Genomic DNA, 20306 nt, shown 5'->3' with positions numbered 1-20306 from the left:
AATAAAAAGAACTTTTGATAGCAGACATTATTTAAAATTAAGTAGTGTTTGTTACACGCTTGTCCCCAAATCCGTTCAGACAGGCAAAGGGAATGGTATCCCACAATTCCTTGTGGTGCCAATCTAACAGCAGCACCAAATTTAGACCTGCTTAATTGAATTAATTTGAATGAAAGTAAAATAACTTTCTGATAAATACGTGTTATTTTTAAGCTAACTAAAACAATGATTTATCTCAATTGAAGCAAATTATTAAGTTAGATTAACGTAAAAAGGTTTATTTCCAACATCAATATGTGGTCTTATCACCCTCTCACGGTGGAAAAAGTATTATCTGAGCTTCTTCATCCACTAAATCATCTTCAAATGGACACACAATGCTGCTTCACCTCTCTGAAAACAAACTAACCTTCAACTAAACCTGCTCCAGACCAGGTTATGTTCAGAGCATGAGTTGCTATGGCAACATGACTTACCCTGAAACATACCTCCAATGGTTCCAGTTGCTGGAATACCCTTTAAAAGCAAAGCATCCATGAGGTTGACAGTTGTAAAATATCTATCAAAGAACACATGAGTTCCTGTAGGGACTGACTGAACCATTCGCAAGACCGCTGCAGCTCCAACTCCCAGTCTTTGTCCAGTTAATGTATTCTTGCCCAAATCCAGGACCAAGTCGTTTGGTGAAGCAAGCACAAACACTTTTAGGCCAGTAGGGTTTGGCTTTCCTGGCACATACTGTCTTACTGGGCAGCGGCCTGTGTACGGAATGATTTGCTCATCAATGCACACCTTGTCACTTCTTGGAAGGCTGAGACAACCTTGCCTCACACGGTCAATCAGTGGTCTGACTCTCCAAAGAATATCTGACTTCTTTGCCTCTTCAGCTACATCCAGGTCATTTACAATCTTAAGTGAGCTATGCAGCTTGTAGAACCTATCCCTTGTCATTTAACACACAAAAAATCAAGTTATTAAAAAAAAAAACATTTATTTTTTTCCATTTACACAGTAAAAATACTACAATGTTCATGGTCATAAAATGTAAGACATTGGCCTGAAACTAAATAAAACATACAAGTTAGTCCTGGCCCACAGAGCACGACGACTTTGCTGCTCCTTCTCTGACTTATCAGATTCTCCTGTATCATCATCTTCTTCATCTTCATCTATCTCAGGCTGAATCTCATCCTCGTCATCCGAAAGCTCCAAATCTGAGTCTCCCTCGACTATCTGGTACAGAATCCTCTCAGCTTCACTTCTTTCTCCTAAAATAATGTGCAGCCATTAAATACATTAAAATGGTCCCGGTGTCCTCTACAGTGGACATTAATTAAATGCCTGCTGTTTTAAAACAGAAAACATGAAACTATTTTCAGATCTAAAAATATTGTTCCTAACATGTCTATGACCAAGAATATATATAATTAACATGGTAAAAAATGCAATAAATACAGAATATTTGACTTAACCTTTCACCTTTCCATAAAATGAGGTTGCTGGCATGGCAGCCATCTTGAGAGAGAAAAAAACTTAAAGTTCCCAGCATGCAAACTCATCACATGACACATCACTGGAAAGCCCAGGATGTCCTCTACAGAGTAAAATAGGATTTGGAAAGGTATCTCTTAATTTCTTAGAAATATATAGGTAAACAAAATGTCCATTATAGAGGACATGAATGACTGAGCCGGGTCTCAGGAGGAGATAATTTACAGATGATTAAGATTAACTTTACCCTCAAAAGTTGAGGTAAACTGGAAGTTAAAAAAACGAAAAAAAAATCCCCACTTCAGTCTCATACAGACTGTAAAAGTGTATTCAATTAGGTTAATATACAGTTATGAAAAGTTATAATCAAAATCCGCTGCAGAGTGGACCCCATTTTGATTTTGTACTTTTCTTTTCAGAGGACTTTAAGTATTTATGACATTTAGTTAGACTGTGATAGGCTGATTAAAACAGGGGGATGGTGTGCTCTTTAACTGCAGGGTTGCAATGGTTGGGATGCTTTCCTATTGTCTGTGGTGCTAAGGAACTTGATGTCTTTGCTTTCTGGCTGGACCCAGAAGCAGGACAGAAGCTAAAGTAAGATGAAAGAACAGTCGTTGTTGAGTCCCAGTACACTGTCAGAAAAAATGTGCAAAATTTGTACCTTTAGAGGTACAATGGCTTGTCACTGGGGCAGTACCCTCAAGGGTACAAATGTTGTACCCTTTCATATAGGTGCGTATCTGTACCCTTTCAGTATGTACCTTTCAAAGGCAAATATGTACCTCTGTGGACTAAATTGTACCTTATAGTGCTATGGTACCATAATGTACCTTTAAAAAAGGTACAAATTTGTTCTTTTAAGGGTACTGCCCCAGTGACAAGCCTTTTGTACCCTTTGATGGCAAATTTGTACCAGATACAGCACATTAAAAGACCAGTATACTGTTTATCATATTTATTAAACATTCAAAACAATTACAATTCTGACATTTCACAGTATGTACAGTGTCACAACAGGTTGCATATATTTACAATTATTAGCAATTTTACAATAATGAAAAATCTATATTTTTCCTTCAGTTCACATTGCATTCATTGTAACTATAATCTTAACATTTGATCAATTGTAAACAGCACATAGCACTTCAGTTACCATTTTTAAACCATGAAATAAAACTTGTGACATTAACAAAAGAAGCACTAGACCTCATTTTAAGTAAATCTTTCAACTGCATTCTACATTTTCTAAAAATAGATAATAAAAAAGTAAACTTAATCAAGTTTAAATGCATAATTTAAATAATAAAATGCATAAATGTGATAAGATAATATTGATACGAATTCTAAAAAGAAGAACTATAAAACACACTAAAGATTACCAAGGATTACGTTTATGTCAATACCTAGTAGATCCTCTGCAAGCATCTCTTCTCTTGCTTCTTTGTAGACTTTGGCTAATGGAGCTTTTCTTTGAACAAGCTCAAGCACCTTTGGCACAATTCTGGTAAACGCCGTCCTTGAAGCGCTGGCTTAAACTGACAGGTGATGGATGCATTCGGTCAACATCATCAAACAACTGAAAATTGGAAAAAAAATAGAAAATTAATCATTCACTTTATCTAAAACAAACAAAAGACATAAAACATTCTAATATTCTTTGTTGCCTCTTTCATTGCCATTTCCCTTTAGTGATCTCGTTGTATAAATATTACTTGGCTTGAATGACTATATATTTATATATGGGTTTAGAAAATTACAATGTTTTTACAATAGAGTTAAAGCTGTTAATGGTCATTTTAGCAGATGTCTCAGCTCATATTGACATTCAAAATGTATTTTAAGCTGAGAACTGATTTAAAATGTCACTGACCCCTGAGGTTGTCTTCAAGAAAGGGTAATTCTTTAGTATATCCTCTCGCACCTTGCTGTACTGGATATGAAGGACATTCACATGACCTTCAACGGATGATGCATCCTCACCAATGACAGCAACCACCTATTGGATCAAATTTAAAAGTCCATATTAATAATAAAAAAATAGTTTTCAAATAGTTCAAATAGTTTCAAATGTGTTCTTTTAAACGTGCCCATCATGAAAAAATAATGCGACATGTTAAAAATGGGGGACCCACTCCAATGAAAGTTATTTTTTAAAATGTAGCATTTTTATGATGACATATTGTTATAAGATTTAAGAATAAAACTGTGTTTCTGAATATTTATTTTCTCAAATTGGGATGAATCAGGAGCAGATGAAAAGATGTAATTTGAGAAAGCTTGTAGTTGTTACGTTACAAGCTACATTTGGCAGGCCACAAGCTCCCTGCTCCGCTTGTCTTCATTGTCCTCGTCTGAGTTGGCATCTGGCTCACATCTAGAAGGCTGGATAGCTCCAATATTGCACGCCAATTCTGTTGCTTGGGGGTTGTGAGGGACTGTAAGGTAACGGGAGCGTAAACAATGACATGATGGGAAATTAAGGCCTGTTAACTCTGCAAAACAGTCCTGTCAAGAACTTGAAGGTGAATTCCAATTGAACTGCAGAAACCATGTCCCAGAAAACATTTTTCCCCCTCAAAAACTGCATAATCAATGTCTGTCTTTGTATAATAATAATGGATTGGATTTATCTGCGCTTTTCAAGACACTCAAAGCGCTTACAGTGTGTCCATTATTCATTCACTCCTCATTCATACTTGGTGACGGTAAGCTATGGTTGTAGCCACAGCTGCCCTAGGGCAGACTGACGGAGGCGTGGCTGCCATTTCGCGCCTACGGCCCCTCTGACCATCACCGGGATCATTCATGCACATTGTGAAGTGAAGGAGGGTGAAGTGTCTTGCCCAAGGACACAACGACATTTTTTGGCTGGTGGGAGCGGGGATCAAACCGCCAACCCTTCGGTCATTGGACGACCCGCTCAACCACCTGAGCCACTGTCGCCCGTATAGTCAATATTGTCACGGTTCCTCCGGCTGCTACTCCTCCCCTCCCTGCTCCTTCATTGGAACCAGCTGACCTGCATCATCTCATCACCTGGCAGACCTTCTTAAGGAGATCCATCCCAGCATACTACGCCAGTCCGTTATACTCACTCCGGTGATCACGCCTGGCCTCAAGTTAAGTTACTCTCGCTTTAGTAATCCTAGCTTGTACTTACCGTCTGTCTCACGTCTTCAGGTCTTCACTCCATTGGTCACGCTGGTTCCTCGCTCCACGCTGATTACATCATCCTCGACGTCCTCGCCTTGCCTCAAGCTGGTTACGCTGTCCTCAGCGTTCACGCCTCGCCTCAAGCTGATTACGCTGTCCTCAGCGTCCACGTCTCGCCTCAAGCCGGTCACGCCGCCCTCGGCGCTCCACCACGTCACGGACTGTGAACGCCGTCCTCGGCGCTCCACCTCGCCACAGCAGTTTCCTGCATCCACGACGTCCCCTGACTTCTATAATTAAAACATCCTGTTAAATACAACGCCTTCCTGAGTTTCTTCCGGGTTCCAGCATCTGGGTCTCCCTAGTAGTCCGATCATGACAGAACGGACTGGCCATTACCCAGACCCAGCTGACCCGGAGGGACTCCGCTTGGCCGTCACTCACCAAGGCATCGCTCTGGGACGGCAAGCTGAATCCCTCAACCAGATGGCCGCCGCCCAGCAGGATCTTTTCCGTCGCTTGGACGGTATTTCTCTGGCTCTGACGGATTTAACCTCCCGAGGACCTACTAACGCCTCAGCCAGCAACACGGGTTCCGCCACCGGAAGCCCGGGCCCCGCTGCAGACAAAGCAGCTCACGAAAACATCCGGCTCCTTCCTGAGCCTTTCCTGGGTGACGTAGGAGCCTGCGGGGGATTCCTCCTGCAATGTCGTTTGATCTTCCAGCAGGCACCTCGGCACTATCATGCAGACCACAGCAAAATCACCCTTATAGTGAACTCTCTCCGGGGTAAAGCGCTTCAATGGGCTCAGGCTTACCTGACCGCTAATCCCATCTCTCAAGTTCCTTTCGAACGCTTTTTAGGCGAGTTCCGGCTGGTTTTCGACCAACCCCGCAAGGAGGAGGAGGCCACCCGCCGACTGCTAACCCTCAAACAACGCCACAGATCCGTGAGTGACCATCTAATAGACTTTCGGATTCTAGCTGTGGAGGCGGGTTGGCCGGATATAGCCCTTAAAGGGGTGTTCTACCAATCCCTTAATGACTCGATTAAAGACCATTTATGTTCGCAACCCGAGGCTAGCTCTTTTGAAGAGCTCGTCACCGCGGCCTTGCGGTCCGACGTGCGTCTCCGTGAACGTCATGCTGAGCGCCCCCGTCAAGACAAGAGACTCCTTACCAGTGCTTCTCCTCCATTCCCTGCTGCTAACTATGTTCATGTTATGTCTCACGATTCTGTCGGACTCTCCACAGAGGAACCGATGCAGATTGGACATTCTAAGCTCACCCCTGAGGAGCGGCAGAGACGAAGAGATGAGGGGGCGTGTTTCTATTGCGGCCAGACCGGTCACCTCGTTCATCAATGTAAGCTTCGTTTAAACTCCCGAACCCCCCGTTAGAAGGCAGGCCACGGGCGGGTCAATCTTCTCTCTCTACCGAGAGACCTTTTCTTTATTTACCTGTCAAGTTAAGTTTTTCTTCTAGTGTTTTTGAAGGTAGAGCCCTTATCGACTCTGGAGCTGAGCAGAGTTTCATTGATGACTGTCTTGTTTCTGAGCTTAACATTCCCACAGAACCTTTGGATATCCCTGTCAGGGCGGTCGGATTGGGTGGTCAGGTCCTCACTCACATAACCCACCGTACTAAGGCCGTTCGTCTCATCACGTCTGGTAATCATCACGAACTCATTCAGTTTTACATTACCAAGACCCCCCAGTCTCCCATCATTCTAGGGTTCCCCTGGCTTCGCGCTCACAACCCCCAGTTCGATTGGGTTAATCTCCACGTTACCAACTGGAGCACTACCTGCATGGCTAATTGTCTTCGTTCCGCCATACCCTCGGTTTCTCCTCGTTGTGATCCAGATCCTGAGGAGATCGATCTTTCTAGGGTTCCTCCGTGCTACCACGATCTTGGGGCTGTTTTCAGTAAGACCAGGGCTGGTTCCCTTCCTCCCCACAGGCCGTACGACTGTTCCATCGAACTAGTTAAAGGCGCTACGCTGCCTAAGAGGAGGCTATTTAATTTATCAGGCCCTGAGAAACTGTCAATGGAAAAATATATCCAGGAAGCCCTCTCGGCTGGTCATATTCGCCCCTCATCTTCTCCGGTCGGTGCGGGGTTCTTCTTCGTCCAGAAGAAGGACAGAACTTTGCGCCCATGCATTGATTACCGCGACCTCAATCAAATTACTGTTAAAAATAAATATTCCCTTCCGCTTATTGACTCTGCTCTACATTCTGTTCAGGACGCTCGAGTCTTTTCCAAGTTGGACCTCCGTAACGCTTATTATTTGGTTCGCATGAGGGAGGGGGACGAGTGGAAGACCGCCTTTAACACCCCACTCGGTCATTTCGAGTATTTGGTGATGCCTTTTGGGCTCACCAACGCTCCTGCTACCTTCCAGAATCTCGTTAACGATGTTCTTCGTGATTTTTTGAACCGCTTCGTCTTTGTTTACCTTGACGACATCCTTATTTATTCACGCGATCTGGATGAACACACCCACCATGTCCGCCAGGTTCTCTCACGGCTTTTAGAGAACCGACTATATGTTAAAGCCGAAAAGTGCGAGTTTCATGTACCCACCATTTCATTTCTGGGTTTCATCATTGACTCTGGTAACATTCGCCCCGATCCGGCCAAGATCGCGGCCGTCACCAGCTGGGAACCTCCCACTTCCCGTAAACAACTTCAGAGGTTCCTCGGCTTCGCAAATTTCTACCGTCGCTTCATAAGGAACTATAGCAGCATTGCCGCTCCGTTGACTCAACTCACCTCCGTTACTAAACCGTTTCTCTGGACCCCCGAAGCTCAATCCGCATTCACTAGACTTAAGCACCTCTTTACTTCCGCTCCCATTCTATCACAGCCTGATCCTCTCCGACAGTTCGTTGTCGAGGTCGACGCTTCCGATTCTGGTGTGGGAGCGATTCTTTCCCAACGGGAGGTTGGCTCGGGGAAACTGAAACCATGTGCGTTCTTCTCTAGGAAGCTTTCTACGGCGGAGAGAAATTATGACGTCGGTAACCGCGAACTCCTCGCCATTAAACTCGCTCTGGAGGAATGGCGTCACTGGCTCGAGGGGGCTGAACATCCGTTCATCGTTTGGACGGATCATAAAAATCTCGCCTACCTACGTACAGCTAAACGCCTTAATTCACGTCAGGCCCGTTGGTGCCTTTTTTTTGACAGGTTTGATTTCACTATCACCTACCGGCCGGGTAGCAGGAACATTAAACCAGACGCCCTCTCACGTTTATTTTGTTCAGGGGATGACCAGGACAGCTCTCCCATTATTCCCCCCACATGTATTGTGGGTAATTTGACATGGGACATTGAGAGCAGGGTCATCCAAGCTCAGGGAGAGGAACCTGACCATCCTCCGGCCCCCCCTGGAACTCTTTACGTCCCCTCCTCCCTCCGCTCGGATGTCCTGGTTTGGGGGCACACGTCGCGTATTGCTTGCCATGGCGGCATTCATAGAACCCTGAGGCTCGTGCAACGTAGATTTTTCTGGCCTTCCATGGCTCGGGACGTGAGGGAATTCGTTGCGGCTTGCGACGTCTGCGCCCGCTCTAAGTCTTCCAACTCGCCGCCTGCTGGTCTCCTCCATCCTTTACCTGTTCCGCAGCGGCCCTGGTCCCATCTCGCCATGGACTTAATCACTGGGTTGCCGGCCTCTCAGGATAACACCGTCATTCTTACAGTGGTCGACCGTTTTTCCAAGGCTGCCCATTTCATTCCCCTTCCCAAGCTGCCCACGGCCACCGAGATGGCTGACGTCTTGGTTCGAGAGGTATTCAGGCATCACGGCATCCCCAGTGATATTGTCTCCGACCGCGGGCCCCAGTTCATATCCCAGGTCTGGCGGGCTTTCTGTTCTGCTCTGGGTGCCACGGTTAGCCTCACATCCGGTCATCATCCCCAGTCAAATGGGCAAGCGGAGGGTGCAAACCAGGAGCTCGAGGCCGCCCTCCGTTGTGTGGCCGCCCAAAACCCCTCCAACTGGTCTTCATTCCTGGCATGGATCGAGTACGCCCACAACAGCCATCCGTCTGCTGCTACCGGTATGTCCCCGTTTGAAGCGTCCCTCGGATACTCTCCACCCTTGTTCCCCTCCCAGGAGCTGGACTTGGCGGTCCCGTCGGTTCAGCATCACCTGCGACGCGCCCAGCGTATATGGACTCAGGCCAGGGCCGCTCTCCTGCGCACTAGAGAGAGGAACTGCAGGATCGCTAATCGCCACAGGGTGGAGAGCCCCGCCTACCAACCGGGACAGAGGGTTTGGCTGTCTTCACGGGACATACCGCTCCAGGCCACCTCCCGTAAACTGGCTCCACGCTACATTGGACCTTACCCCGTCGAGAGGGTCATAAACCCCTCCTGTGTGCGGCTGCGGCTCCCGGCGGCGCTTAAGGTGCACCCCACGTTTCATGTCTCGCAGCTTAAGCCTGTCCAGGAGAGTCCTTTGTGCCCGCCGTCCGCTTCCCCACCGCCCGCCCGGGTCATCGACGGCGCTCCTGCCTACACCGCCAGCAAGGTGTTGGACGTCCGCCGCCGGGGGCGCGGTTTCCAGTTTCTGGTGGACTGGGAGGGTTACGGTCCGGAGGAGCGCTCATGGATCTCCCGCTCCCTCATTCTGGACCGTACCCTCATTGACGATTTCTTTCGGGACCACCCTGATCGTCGTCCGGGACCGCCTGGGGGCGGTCGTTGAGGGGGGGGTACTGTCACGGTTCCTCCGGCTGCTACTCCTCCCCTCCCTGCTCCTTCATTGGAACCAGCTGACCTGCATCATCTCATCACCTGGCAGACCTTCTTAAGGAGATCCATCCCAGCATACTACGCCAGTCCGTTATACTCACTCCGGTGATCACGCCTGGCCTCAAGTTAAGTTACTCTCGCTTTAGTAATCCTAGCTTGTACTTACCGTCTGTCTCACGTCTTCAGGTCTTCACTCCATTGGTCACGCTGGTTCCTCGCTCCACGCTGATTACATCATCCTCGACGTCCTCGCCTTGCCTCAAGCTGGTTACGCTGTCCTCAGCGTTCACGCCTCGCCTCAAGCTGATTACGCTGTCCTCAGCGTCCACGTCTCGCCTCAAGCCGGTCACGCCGCCCTCGGCGCTCCACCACGTCACGGACTGTGAACGCCGTCCTCGGCGCTCCACCTCGCCACAGCAGTTTCCTGCATCCACGACGTCCCCTGACTTCTATAATTAAAACATCCTGTTAAATACAACGCCTTCCTGAGTTTCTTCCGGGTTCCAGCATCTGGGTCTCCCTAGTAGTCCGATCATGACAGAACGGACTGGCCATTACCCAGACCCAGCTGACCCGGAGGGACTCCGCTTGGCCGTCACTCACCAAGGCATCGCTCTGGGACGGCAAGCTGAATCCCTCAACCAGATGGCCGCCGCCCAGCAGGATCTTTTCCGTCGCTTGGACGGTATTTCTCTGGCTCTGACGGATTTAACCTCCCGAGGACCTACTAACGCCTCAGCCAGCAACACGGGTTCCGCCACCGGAAGCCCGGGCCCCGCTGCAGACAAAGCAGCTCACGAAAACATCCGGCTCCTTCCTGAGCCTTTCCTGGGTGACGTAGGAGCCTGCGGGGGATTCCTCCTGCAATGTCGTTTGATCTTCCAGCAGGCACCTCGGCACTATCATGCAGACCACAGCAAAATCACCCTTATAGTGAACTCTCTCCGGGGTAAAGCGCTTCAATGGGCTCAGGCTTACCTGACCGCTAATCCCATCTCTCAAGTTCCTTTCGAACGCTTTTTAGGCGAGTTCCGGCTGGTTTTCGACCAACCCCGCAAGGAGGAGGAGGCCACCCGCCGACTGCTAACCCTCAAACAACGCCACAGATCCGTGAGTGACCATCTAATAGACTTTCGGATTCTAGCTGTGGAGGCGGGTTGGCCGGATATAGCCCTTAAAGGGGTGTTCTACCAATCCCTTAATGACTCGATTAAAGACCATTTATGTTCGCAACCCGAGGCTAGCTCTTTTGAAGAGCTCGTCACCGCGGCCTTGCGGTCCGACGTGCGTCTCCGTGAACGTCATGCTGAGCGCCCCCGTCAAGACAAGAGACTCCTTACCAGTGCTTCTCCTCCATTCCCTGCTGCTAACTATGTTCATGTTATGTCTCACGATTCTGTCGGACTCTCCACAGAGGAACCGATGCAGATTGGACATTCTAAGCTCACCCCTGAGGAGCGGCAGAGACGAAGAGATGAGGGGGCGTGTTTCTATTGCGGCCAGACCGGTCACCTCGTTCATCAATGTAAGCTTCGTTTAAACTCCCGAACCCCCCGTTAGAAGGCAGGCCACGGGCGGGTCAATCTTCTCTCTCTACCGAGAGACCTTTTCTTTATTTACCTGTCAAGTTAAGTTTTTCTTCTAGTGTTTTTGAAGGTAGAGCCCTTATCGACTCTGGAGCTGAGCAGAGTTTCATTGATGACTGTCTTGTTTCTGAGCTTAACATTCCCACAGAACCTTTGGATATCCCTGTCAGGGCGGTCGGATTGGGTGGTCAGGTCCTCACTCACATAACCCACCGTACTAAGGCCGTTCGTCTCATCACGTCTGGTAATCATCACGAACTCATTCAGTTTTACATTACCAAGACCCCCCAGTCTCCCATCATTCTAGGGTTCCCCTGGCTTCGCGCTCACAACCCCCAGTTCGATTGGGTTAATCTCCACGTTACCAACTGGAGCACTACCTGCATGGCTAATTGTCTTCGTTCCGCCATACCCTCGGTTTCTCCTCGTTGTGATCCAGATCCTGAGGAGATCGATCTTTCTAGGGTTCCTCCGTGCTACCACGATCTTGGGGCTGTTTTCAGTAAGACCAGGGCTGGTTCCCTTCCTCCCCACAGGCCGTACGACTGTTCCATCGAACTAGTTAAAGGCGCTACGCTGCCTAAGAGGAGGCTATTTAATTTATCAGGCCCTGAGAAACTGTCAATGGAAAAATATATCCAGGAAGCCCTCTCGGCTGGTCATATTCGCCCCTCATCTTCTCCGGTCGGTGCGGGGTTCTTCTTCGTCCAGAAGAAGGACAGAACTTTGCGCCCATGCATTGATTACCGCGACCTCAATCAAATTACTGTTAAAAATAAATATTCCCTTCCGCTTATTGACTCTGCTCTACATTCTGTTCAGGACGCTCGAGTCTTTTCCAAGTTGGACCTCCGTAACGCTTATTATTTGGTTCGCATGAGGGAGGGGGACGAGTGGAAGACCGCCTTTAACACCCCACTCGGTCATTTCGAGTATTTGGTGATGCCTTTTGGGCTCACCAACGCTCCTGCTACCTTCCAGAATCTCGTTAACGATGTTCTTCGTGATTTTTTGAACCGCTTCGTCTTTGTTTACCTTGACGACATCCTTATTTATTCACGCGATCTGGATGAACACACCCACCATGTCCGCCAGGTTCTCTCACGGCTTTTAGAGAACCGACTATATGTTAAAGCCGAAAAGTGCGAGTTTCATGTACCCACCATTTCATTTCTGGGTTTCATCATTGACTCTGGTAACATTCGCCCCGATCCGGCCAAGATCGCGGCCGTCACCAGCTGGGAACCTCCCACTTCCCGTAAACAACTTCAGAGGTTCCTCGGCTTCGCAAATTTCTACCGTCGCTTCATAAGGAACTATAGCAGCATTGCCGCTCCGTTGACTCAACTCACCTCCGTTACTAAACCGTTTCTCTGGACCCCCGAAGCTCAATCCGCATTCACTAGACTTAAGCACCTCTTTACTTCCGCTCCCATTCTATCACAGCCTGATCCTCTCCGACAGTTCGTTGTCGAGGTCGACGCTTCCGATTCTGGTGTGGGAGCGATTCTTTCCCAACGGGAGGTTGGCTCGGGGAAACTGAAACCATGTGCGTTCTTCTCTAGGAAGCTTTCTACGGCGGAGAGAAATTATGACGTCGGTAACCGCGAACTCCTCGCCATTAAACTCGCTCTGGAGGAATGGCGTCACTGGCTCGAGGGGGCTGAACATCCGTTCATCGTTTGGACGGATCATAAAAATCTCGCCTACCTACGTACAGCTAAACGCCTTAATTCACGTCAGGCCCGTTGGTGCCTTTTTTTTGACAGGTTTGATTTCACTATCACCTACCGGCCGGGTAGCAGGAACATTAAACCAGACGCCCTCTCACGTTTATTTTGTTCAGGGGATGACCAGGACAGCTCTCCCATTATTCCCCCCACATGTATTGTGGGTAATTTGACATGGGACATTGAGAGCAGGGTCATCCAAGCTCAGGGAGAGGAACCTGACCATCCTCCGGCCCCCCCTGGAACTCTTTACGTCCCCTCCTCCCTCCGCTCGGATGTCCTGGTTTGGGGGCACACGTCGCGTATTGCTTGCCATGGCGGCATTCATAGAACCCTGAGGCTCGTGCAACGTAGATTTTTCTGGCCTTCCATGGCTCGGGACGTGAGGGAATTCTATATAATCGCCACAGGGTGGAGAGCCCCGCCTACCAACCGGGACAGAGGGTTTGGCTGTCTTCACGGGACATACCGCTCCAGGCCACCTCCCGTAAACTGGCTCCACGCTACATTGGACCTTACCCCGTCGAGAGGGTCATAAACCCCTCCTGTGTGCGGCTGCGGCTCCCGGCGGCGCTTAAGGTGCACCCCACGTTTCATGTCTCGCAGCTTAAGCCTGTCCAGGAGAGTCCTTTGTGCCCGCCGTCCGCTTCCCCACCGCCCGCCCGGGTCATCGACGGCGCTCCTGCCTACACCGCCAGCAAGGTGTTGGACGTCCGCCGCCGGGGGCGCGGTTTCCAGTTTCTGGTGGACTGGGAGGGTTACGGTCCGGAGGAGCGCTCATGGATCTCCCGCTCCCTCATTCTGGACCGTACCCTCATTGACGATTTCTTTCGGGACCACCCTGATCGTCGTCCGGGACCGCCTGGGGGCGGTCGTTGAGGGGGGGGTACTGTCACGGTTCCTCCGGCTGCTACTCCTCCCCTCCCTGCTCCTTCATTGGAACCAGCTGACCTGCATCATCTCATCACCTGGCAGACCTTCTTAAGGAGATCCATCCCAGCATACTACGCCAGTCCGTTATACTCACTCCGGTGATCACGCCTGGCCTCAAGTTAAGTTACTCTCGCTTTAGTAATCCTAGCTTGTACTTACCGTCTGTCTCACGTCTTCAGGTCTTCACTCCATTGGTCACGCTGGTTCCTCGCTCCACGCTGATTACATCATCCTCGACGTCCTCGCCTTGCCTCAAGCTGGTTACGCTGTCCTCAGCGTTCACGCCTCGCCTCAAGCTGATTACGCTGTCCTCAGCGTCCACGTCTCGCCTCAAGCCGGTCACGCCGCCCTCGGCGCTCCACCACGTCACGGACTGTGAACGCCGTCCTCGGCGCTCCACCTCGCCACAGCAGTTTCCTGCATCCACGACGTCCCCTGACTTCTATAATTAAAACATCCTGTTAAATACAACGCCTTCCTGAGTTTCTTCCGGGTTCCAGCATCTGGGTCTCCCTAGTAGTCCGATCATGACAAATATCTTGTTATATGCAGAGATTTGTTGAAGGAAATACAGAAGAATTGTATGATGAGGACAGTATTCCAGAATGTATTCAATGTGTTGTGACTTACTCACTCGGTGCAATCTGCTGTTTCCCTAGAAAACTTTAAACTAGTTTGGATGATCTGCCTTACTGCACTGTTTGACAACTAAACTGAATTGGAAAGACAGCCTGACTTTGAATGCTTGAAATGACTTTCTGAAAAGATTATTTACTTACTTTGGCCAGAGAGGTGTCTTCAACTCTCTGTCTTGTTGTAGGACTGTGTTGTAATATTATTGTGTCATCTGAGTCCACTTCAGTATCTCCACTTGAACTGGTATTGCAGCTCTTTGCAGGACAACTCGGCTGATCTGTCAAAGTATTAAAGCTTTCAGTTACTGTAATATTTAAATTAGTATGATAGCAGAAACAAAAAAAGTAAAAACAAAGATTTTTAAATACTGACCAACTTAACAGTTTAGCAGATTTATTATCTTGTCTAAGACAGCAATAGGATAAAAAAACTCATACTTATTTGCCCGTGTTTTGTTCCCCACACTATCCTGTCAAATAAATCATTAACCCTCAGACTCCTATTGATGCAAATATACAATCAAAACTCTTCAGCTCAAAAATGTTCTTAATTTAGCATGTACTTTAAAAGGAAAAACTCAGATTATTTCCCTTGGAAATAAATCTAGGCATCAAAGGGGAATTTACCCAAAACCATTCAAAACAAAATAGATAAATTACAATTTAAAAGAAAAACTTCACCTTCTGGATTTGTATCTTTGGCCAGACAACTTTCCAACACACCAAGGTTTGGGTTTTTCAACAGGAGATCAAAAACCTGCTCATCAACTTTTGTCTTTGAGTCATCAAACACTTTCAAGTCCAAGGTTGGGATGTTGAACTTTTTGGCAGCTGTGAACACAGCAAAATTATGTTTACAATACAGCACAGAAATTACCTTTAAATTAAAAAGCAATTAAAAAATCTGTTTGCATCACAGCTGACAGTTTATCCACAAAGTTGACTGATTCCTGTAAAGAAAAATGCTGGAAATTGTGATGTTTCCACTCACCGCATTCCCAAAAGGATTTGGAGGTCAGCTGAACTTCAAAACATTTATTTTTTTTGGCGTTAGAGTCATGTTCACGCACAGCTTGCATCTTTGGTGGGGAAAAAAAATAATATATTACAAAAAAGAAAACATTACAACACCAAAAGGTACCAACACAGCATTTATTCAGATCTAAGCCCTGTTCCAAATAAATTAATACATTTTAAAATAGTAATGGCAAATATACAGTTCACAAGCTGCCACAGCAATGTTGCAGAATTTGCAGAACTGCTAAAAAAACACTGGCGACAATGCACTGGCTTCTAAGGGCCTACAGATTTATTTCTTGGAAGTTCATTTAAAAAAATTATTTTTTCCTGGTTTATAAATGAGTTTTTGGTATGGGAAATCGTGACGAGTATCTGGAATCACGGACATCCATTTAAAAAAAAATAATCTCTGCAGGAGAATGATCAAAATCAACAATACACAGCGTAAACTTCGCTTGACCAACAATGAGCGATCATGACAACCTAAACAGTCTCTGTCACTGTCTTGCATTCGAGAAATGGTGGCTGCGCACGCACAGCAGCTTAGGCAGGCTGACATATATATGGGAAGGACTGCCATACTGCGGTGTAAAAAAAAAAAAAACGTTATTGGACTCCTACACATTACAGATTAAAATGATTAATGCATTGAATTCGACGGACCTGATAAATATCAGTAGGAATTATGGAGCTGGTCGTTTCAAAAGTAGCTGGCTTCCTTACTAAGAAAGACAGAAAGAAAAAAAAAAAGGGGGGGGGGGGGGGGGTAGGCAACAACAACCGGTGCATAAACGCCAGCGTACATACATCGGTAAAACGGCGACAGAATTATCTAGTGAAAAAATGTATATATTTCAATGTATTTAACGGAACGCGGTACAACACCAATAAAAACAACAGCTTAATTTATTTAATGGCTGCATTTAGCTGAACTTCAAACGGCTGAGGCTAACCGTTAGCAAACTCCTGCTCGTAGTTTTCAATCTCCTCACAGGCACATACACGGTGGAATAGCAGCATTCCACTACACAAAAGTTATTCCCTACAGATAAAATAACCGAACCCGCTTAAAACAAGTTTCCAACTTATTCTTGAGCAATTAGCAGACTTACCTCAGTCACAGCCTCTATCTTCCTCCGGCCGCTGCGGGATAACAAAATGGCGGAAGAAACGAAACTTAAGAAAGTAGAGTGGGCGTGGTCTCGCTGGTTTACTCCAACATATTTCCTCTACGTTTTTACACCTACTTAAATAAAAATTACTGATGGTAACTACGAAAAAAGTACTCTCTCATTTTTCCTGTGTAGGTACAAAAGCTAAAAGGTACTAATATGTACACAAAATGTAACGTAGTAACAGAGAAATTTACTTTTTTATGAGAATGTATGATTAGAAAGAAAATAACTTAAATTAACAGCTCAAAGACTAAAAATTTAAATTGAACTTAGGCCAAGTTAAAGCACACCATATAAGGTTAAAAACATCAAATAATTTTGTCTACATTGTGCTTTTGTTCTAAATTAGAGGCAAAACTTAAAACAGCTCTTATATAAGTAAAAAAAACAAAAACAGGCTCACACTAATACATGTTTAAAAGTTATTATCTTGATGCTCTGCACAATCAATAAAATATAATGTGCTTGTGTACTGTTCAGAAATAGTCATAAAAGATGTGTGGTCTCTTAAATATATTTGGTTATTTTGTGCATCTTTTCCAAATAACCAACAACGTATTAAATGATTTTGGGTGACGTTTCATACACTTTGAATTATTACTTTTGTCACACAAGTGATTGTACCTTTGTTTGTGGAATAAAGGGTCCAAATATGGTCCCTCTGACGGTTGGAAACATATTTGTACCTTTTTTATCCTTAAATGGTACATATGAGTACCCTAAGGTGTAATTATGACTCACTTAGGGTACAAATTCACCATTTGTACCCTAAGTGTTCACAAACGTACCCCAACCGTACCCTTTTTTCTGACAGTGTAGTGGTGGAAGGTTCTGGCTTACGATGATTGAAAATTTTGGACTTTGATTCCTGTTGTTGTCGTTTCCCGTGGTATGCCCAGTGGTCCACAGTGGTGGAGACAAAGTTGGTAGTGATTCCTGGAGAAGCAGAACAAAGAGTTGGTCTGTGTGCAGATGACAGTGTCCTGAGAACTTAGCATGAGTTAGTTTACTCTACCGCAGGAACCAGACGGACTGATCCAAAAACAGCTGGTTTATTAGCTCAGCTACAAGTTTACAAAGCTAAATCAGAGTCAGGCAGGCAGGAGTCGATAACAGGCAAGAGATCATCAGAGGAGAGACGGGATGTTCAGGATCCAGGTGAGGGTGGGGCAGGTGGCAGGCAAACAGGGTCAGGGTCAGGAGACAGAAGATCAGGTCCAGATACAAGCCTCAGTAGTGAAGTCAGAGTGGCACAAACAATATTTCACACTGAGCTCAGTGCAGTGCTCAAGTAGACTGTGGTTTATTGAGTGAATGAGAGTGTGGCATCCATTAAGTGGGCGCTGGGGTTGGTGGGAGATGAAGTGCTTTCAGTACTCTGGAGACTACTCCCGCCGATGACCACAGGGGAAGATTCTGACTTCTGACACTGACGTCGGCTGAAGGGTTAAGAATCCAGATGAAGGCTGCAGACTGATCAGCTGATAGGCAGCAGGTGAGCAGATGAGGTGTGGGAGGTGACCAGAATCCTGACAGGTCCGGGAGCAGTAACCGCTCTCTAACCCTTTGGAGCTGTCTGTGGGTTCGTTTCAAATCTAACTGAGCTTCTTTTTGCTCTGAGTTCTCCCAGTTTGATTAGGCTCTTTGGTCGGAGCTGAACAACTGGACAAAAACAGCCACCGTAGCCAGATGTCACAGGATGTACACAGATTAGGCATGAAGCAATAAGACAAATGTAAAGCAATAAATGTCTTTTATCAAGCAGAAAAAAGGCCAGTGACTGAAGAGTAAACTGTAAATGTCTGCATTATAGTTTCAGATGAGGCCAGCATGGTGGCTCAGTGGTTAGCACTCTCACCTCACATTGAGAAGGTCCTGGTTTGAATTCTAGCTGAGGCCTTTCTGTGTGGAGTTGGTATGTTCTGCTTCTCCTGGCACGCTGGCTTCCTCCCACAAAACATGCTTTATTGGGTTAATTGGTCCCTCTAAAGAAGTGCTTGTATGGCCTGTGACAGACTAGCAATCTTTAGTAGCAAGACAGGCTTCGTCAACCCTTGATCCCAAAAGGGATATGGATGGATGATATTCCATAGTGTCTGCTGCTAATTAAGCGGGACACTATGATTACACTGCTGTCATGTACCTTTCTTTTCTTTTCATGCTATGACCTGGGCGAATTCTTAGTTCTGATTGGCTGCAGGGTGTGGATTAAAAAGTGATAATAGGCTGTGATAATATCACCTGTTGGCCGCCAGGCTTAATCAATAAATCAATTAATCAAACTTTATATATATAGCACTTTTCACATAATGGTTTAACACAAAGTGCTTTACATTAAAACAAAACAAATTAAATAATATAAAAACAAGCATGAAAATTAAAATAAACAAGCACAGAAATAAATAAATAACAATAAAAATAGGGCCCCCCTCCTCATACCTACACAACTCCCCACTTCTTTCACATCTCCCACCCCCTGACTGATGGGGAAAGACAATAACAAATGACAAATAAGAAATAGGCTGAGCATGAAAACAAGATGTTGGAAACGCTGATAATTGGAACCTCCCTCTCTGTGAACAGCCTAATAGACAGCCAAATGCAGCATCACAGGCTGGGACCGCTCCACCACAGCAAAGAGGTGATGCAGGTACCCATCCAGAGCTGCAGCGGCTGAACAGCAGCCGACCCAGAGGGAGAGGTCCCAACTGAGGAAGCACTGGAAAATAAATAAATAAATAATAAAATAAAAAAGAGACTGAAAAAGTAAACATTGATAAAAGCAATAAACAATAAAACACTAAAATAAGGTAAATTAAAATAACACATTAAAATCTAGTGTAAGTTCATAAAACAAGATAAAATGGATAATTAAAAATAAACAAATAAAAAACATAAATAAATAAATAAAAGTGGTAAAAAATTAGCTGAAAGCCATGTTAAAAAGATAAGTCTTTAACCTTTTCTTAAAAACTTCAATGCTCTCTGCTGCTCTCATGTCCTCTGGCAGACTGTTCCATAAACGGGGGCCATAGTGTTGAAAAGATGCTTCTTTGTAGGTTTGGTTTTTACAGTCAGAATGGTAAACAGACCAGTGCCAGAGGATCTCAGGGTCCGCGAGGGTTCATGCCTTACTCAAAGATTGGATAAATAACAAGGCACAAGACCGTTAAGACATTTAAAAACAGTTAAAAGTATCTTAAAATCAATCCTGAAGCATATGGGGAGCCAATGCAGGGATTTTAAAATTGGGGTGATGTGAGCTCGCCTCCTGGTCTTGGTGAGAACTCGTGCAGCAGAATTTTGGAGAAGCTGAAGGTTCCTAATATTGGTTTTTGGATGACCAGCAAGCAGGGCGCTACAATAATCAACTTTACTCATGATAAAAGCATACATTAGCATCTCCATATTAGCAAAAGAGAGCAGTGGGCGGACCCTAGCCAGATTTCTAAGATGATAAAAGCCAGTTTTAACCACCTGTTTAAATGAGGGATAAAAGTTAGCTTAGAGTCGAAGATAACGCCCAGGTTTCTGACTGTTTCTGAATGACTTAATGAAAGTTCTTTTAACTTCAGAAACTGTTTCTCCCTCTTGGCTTCAGGACCAATAACTAAAATTTCAGTTTTTTCCTGGTTGAGCTGCATAAAATTATTTGCCATCCATAATTTCACATCTAAAATACAGTTAAAAAGTGCTTCTATTGGTCTTGTGTCATCAGGAGACATGGCTATGTACAGCTGGGTATCATCAGCATAGCTATGAAAACTGATGTTGTGGCTCCTGATGACATTCCCCAGAGGAAGCATGTAAAT

At 46.0% G+C, this 20306-nt stretch overlaps 1 protein-coding gene across 1 annotated transcript; it reads right to left on the bottom strand.

Moving 5' to 3' along the window:
• Positions 1-2120: 2120 nt before the first annotated feature.
• On the bottom strand, positions 2121-19811 carry LOC110014452 (uncharacterized). The gene is made up of 6 exons (XM_078938784.1): positions 16432-19811; positions 15291-15378; positions 14981-15130; positions 14444-14577; positions 3365-3490; positions 2121-3070 (listed from the first exon to the last, which is right to left on the bottom strand). Exons 2-6 carry the CDS (start codon positions 15376-15378, stop codon positions 2975-2977), a joined length of 594 nt encoding a protein of 197 aa, XP_078794910.1. The 5' UTR covers positions 16432-19811; the 3' UTR covers positions 2121-2974.
• Between the last annotated feature and the right edge of the window lie 495 nt (positions 19812-20306).

This window comes from Oryzias latipes, chromosome 20, assembly GCF_053564925.1.
Source record: "Oryzias latipes strain Hd-rR chromosome 20, Olatipes_Hd-rR_3.1".
NCBI classification, from domain to species: Eukaryota; Metazoa; Chordata; class Actinopteri; order Beloniformes; family Adrianichthyidae; genus Oryzias; species Oryzias latipes.
Note: the sequence above shows the minus strand (reverse complement) of the source record. Positions and strands in the feature narration are given on the sequence as shown.

Bases quoted from the DNA above. Each gene is read 5' to 3' on its own strand.
- LOC110014452 (XM_078938784.1), bottom strand. From the start codon at position 15,378: ATGCAAGCTGTGCGTGAACATGACTCTAACGCCAAAAAAAATAAATGT. The intron at 15,131-15,290 runs GTGAGTGGAAAC...CTGTGTTCACAG, and splicing joins CAAATCCTTTTGGGAATGCG to CTGCCAAAAAGTTCAACATC. The intron at 3,071-3,364 runs GTCAGTGACATT...TCCAATTTTCAG, and splicing joins TCTTGAAGACAACCTCAGGG to TTGTTTGATGATGTTGACCG.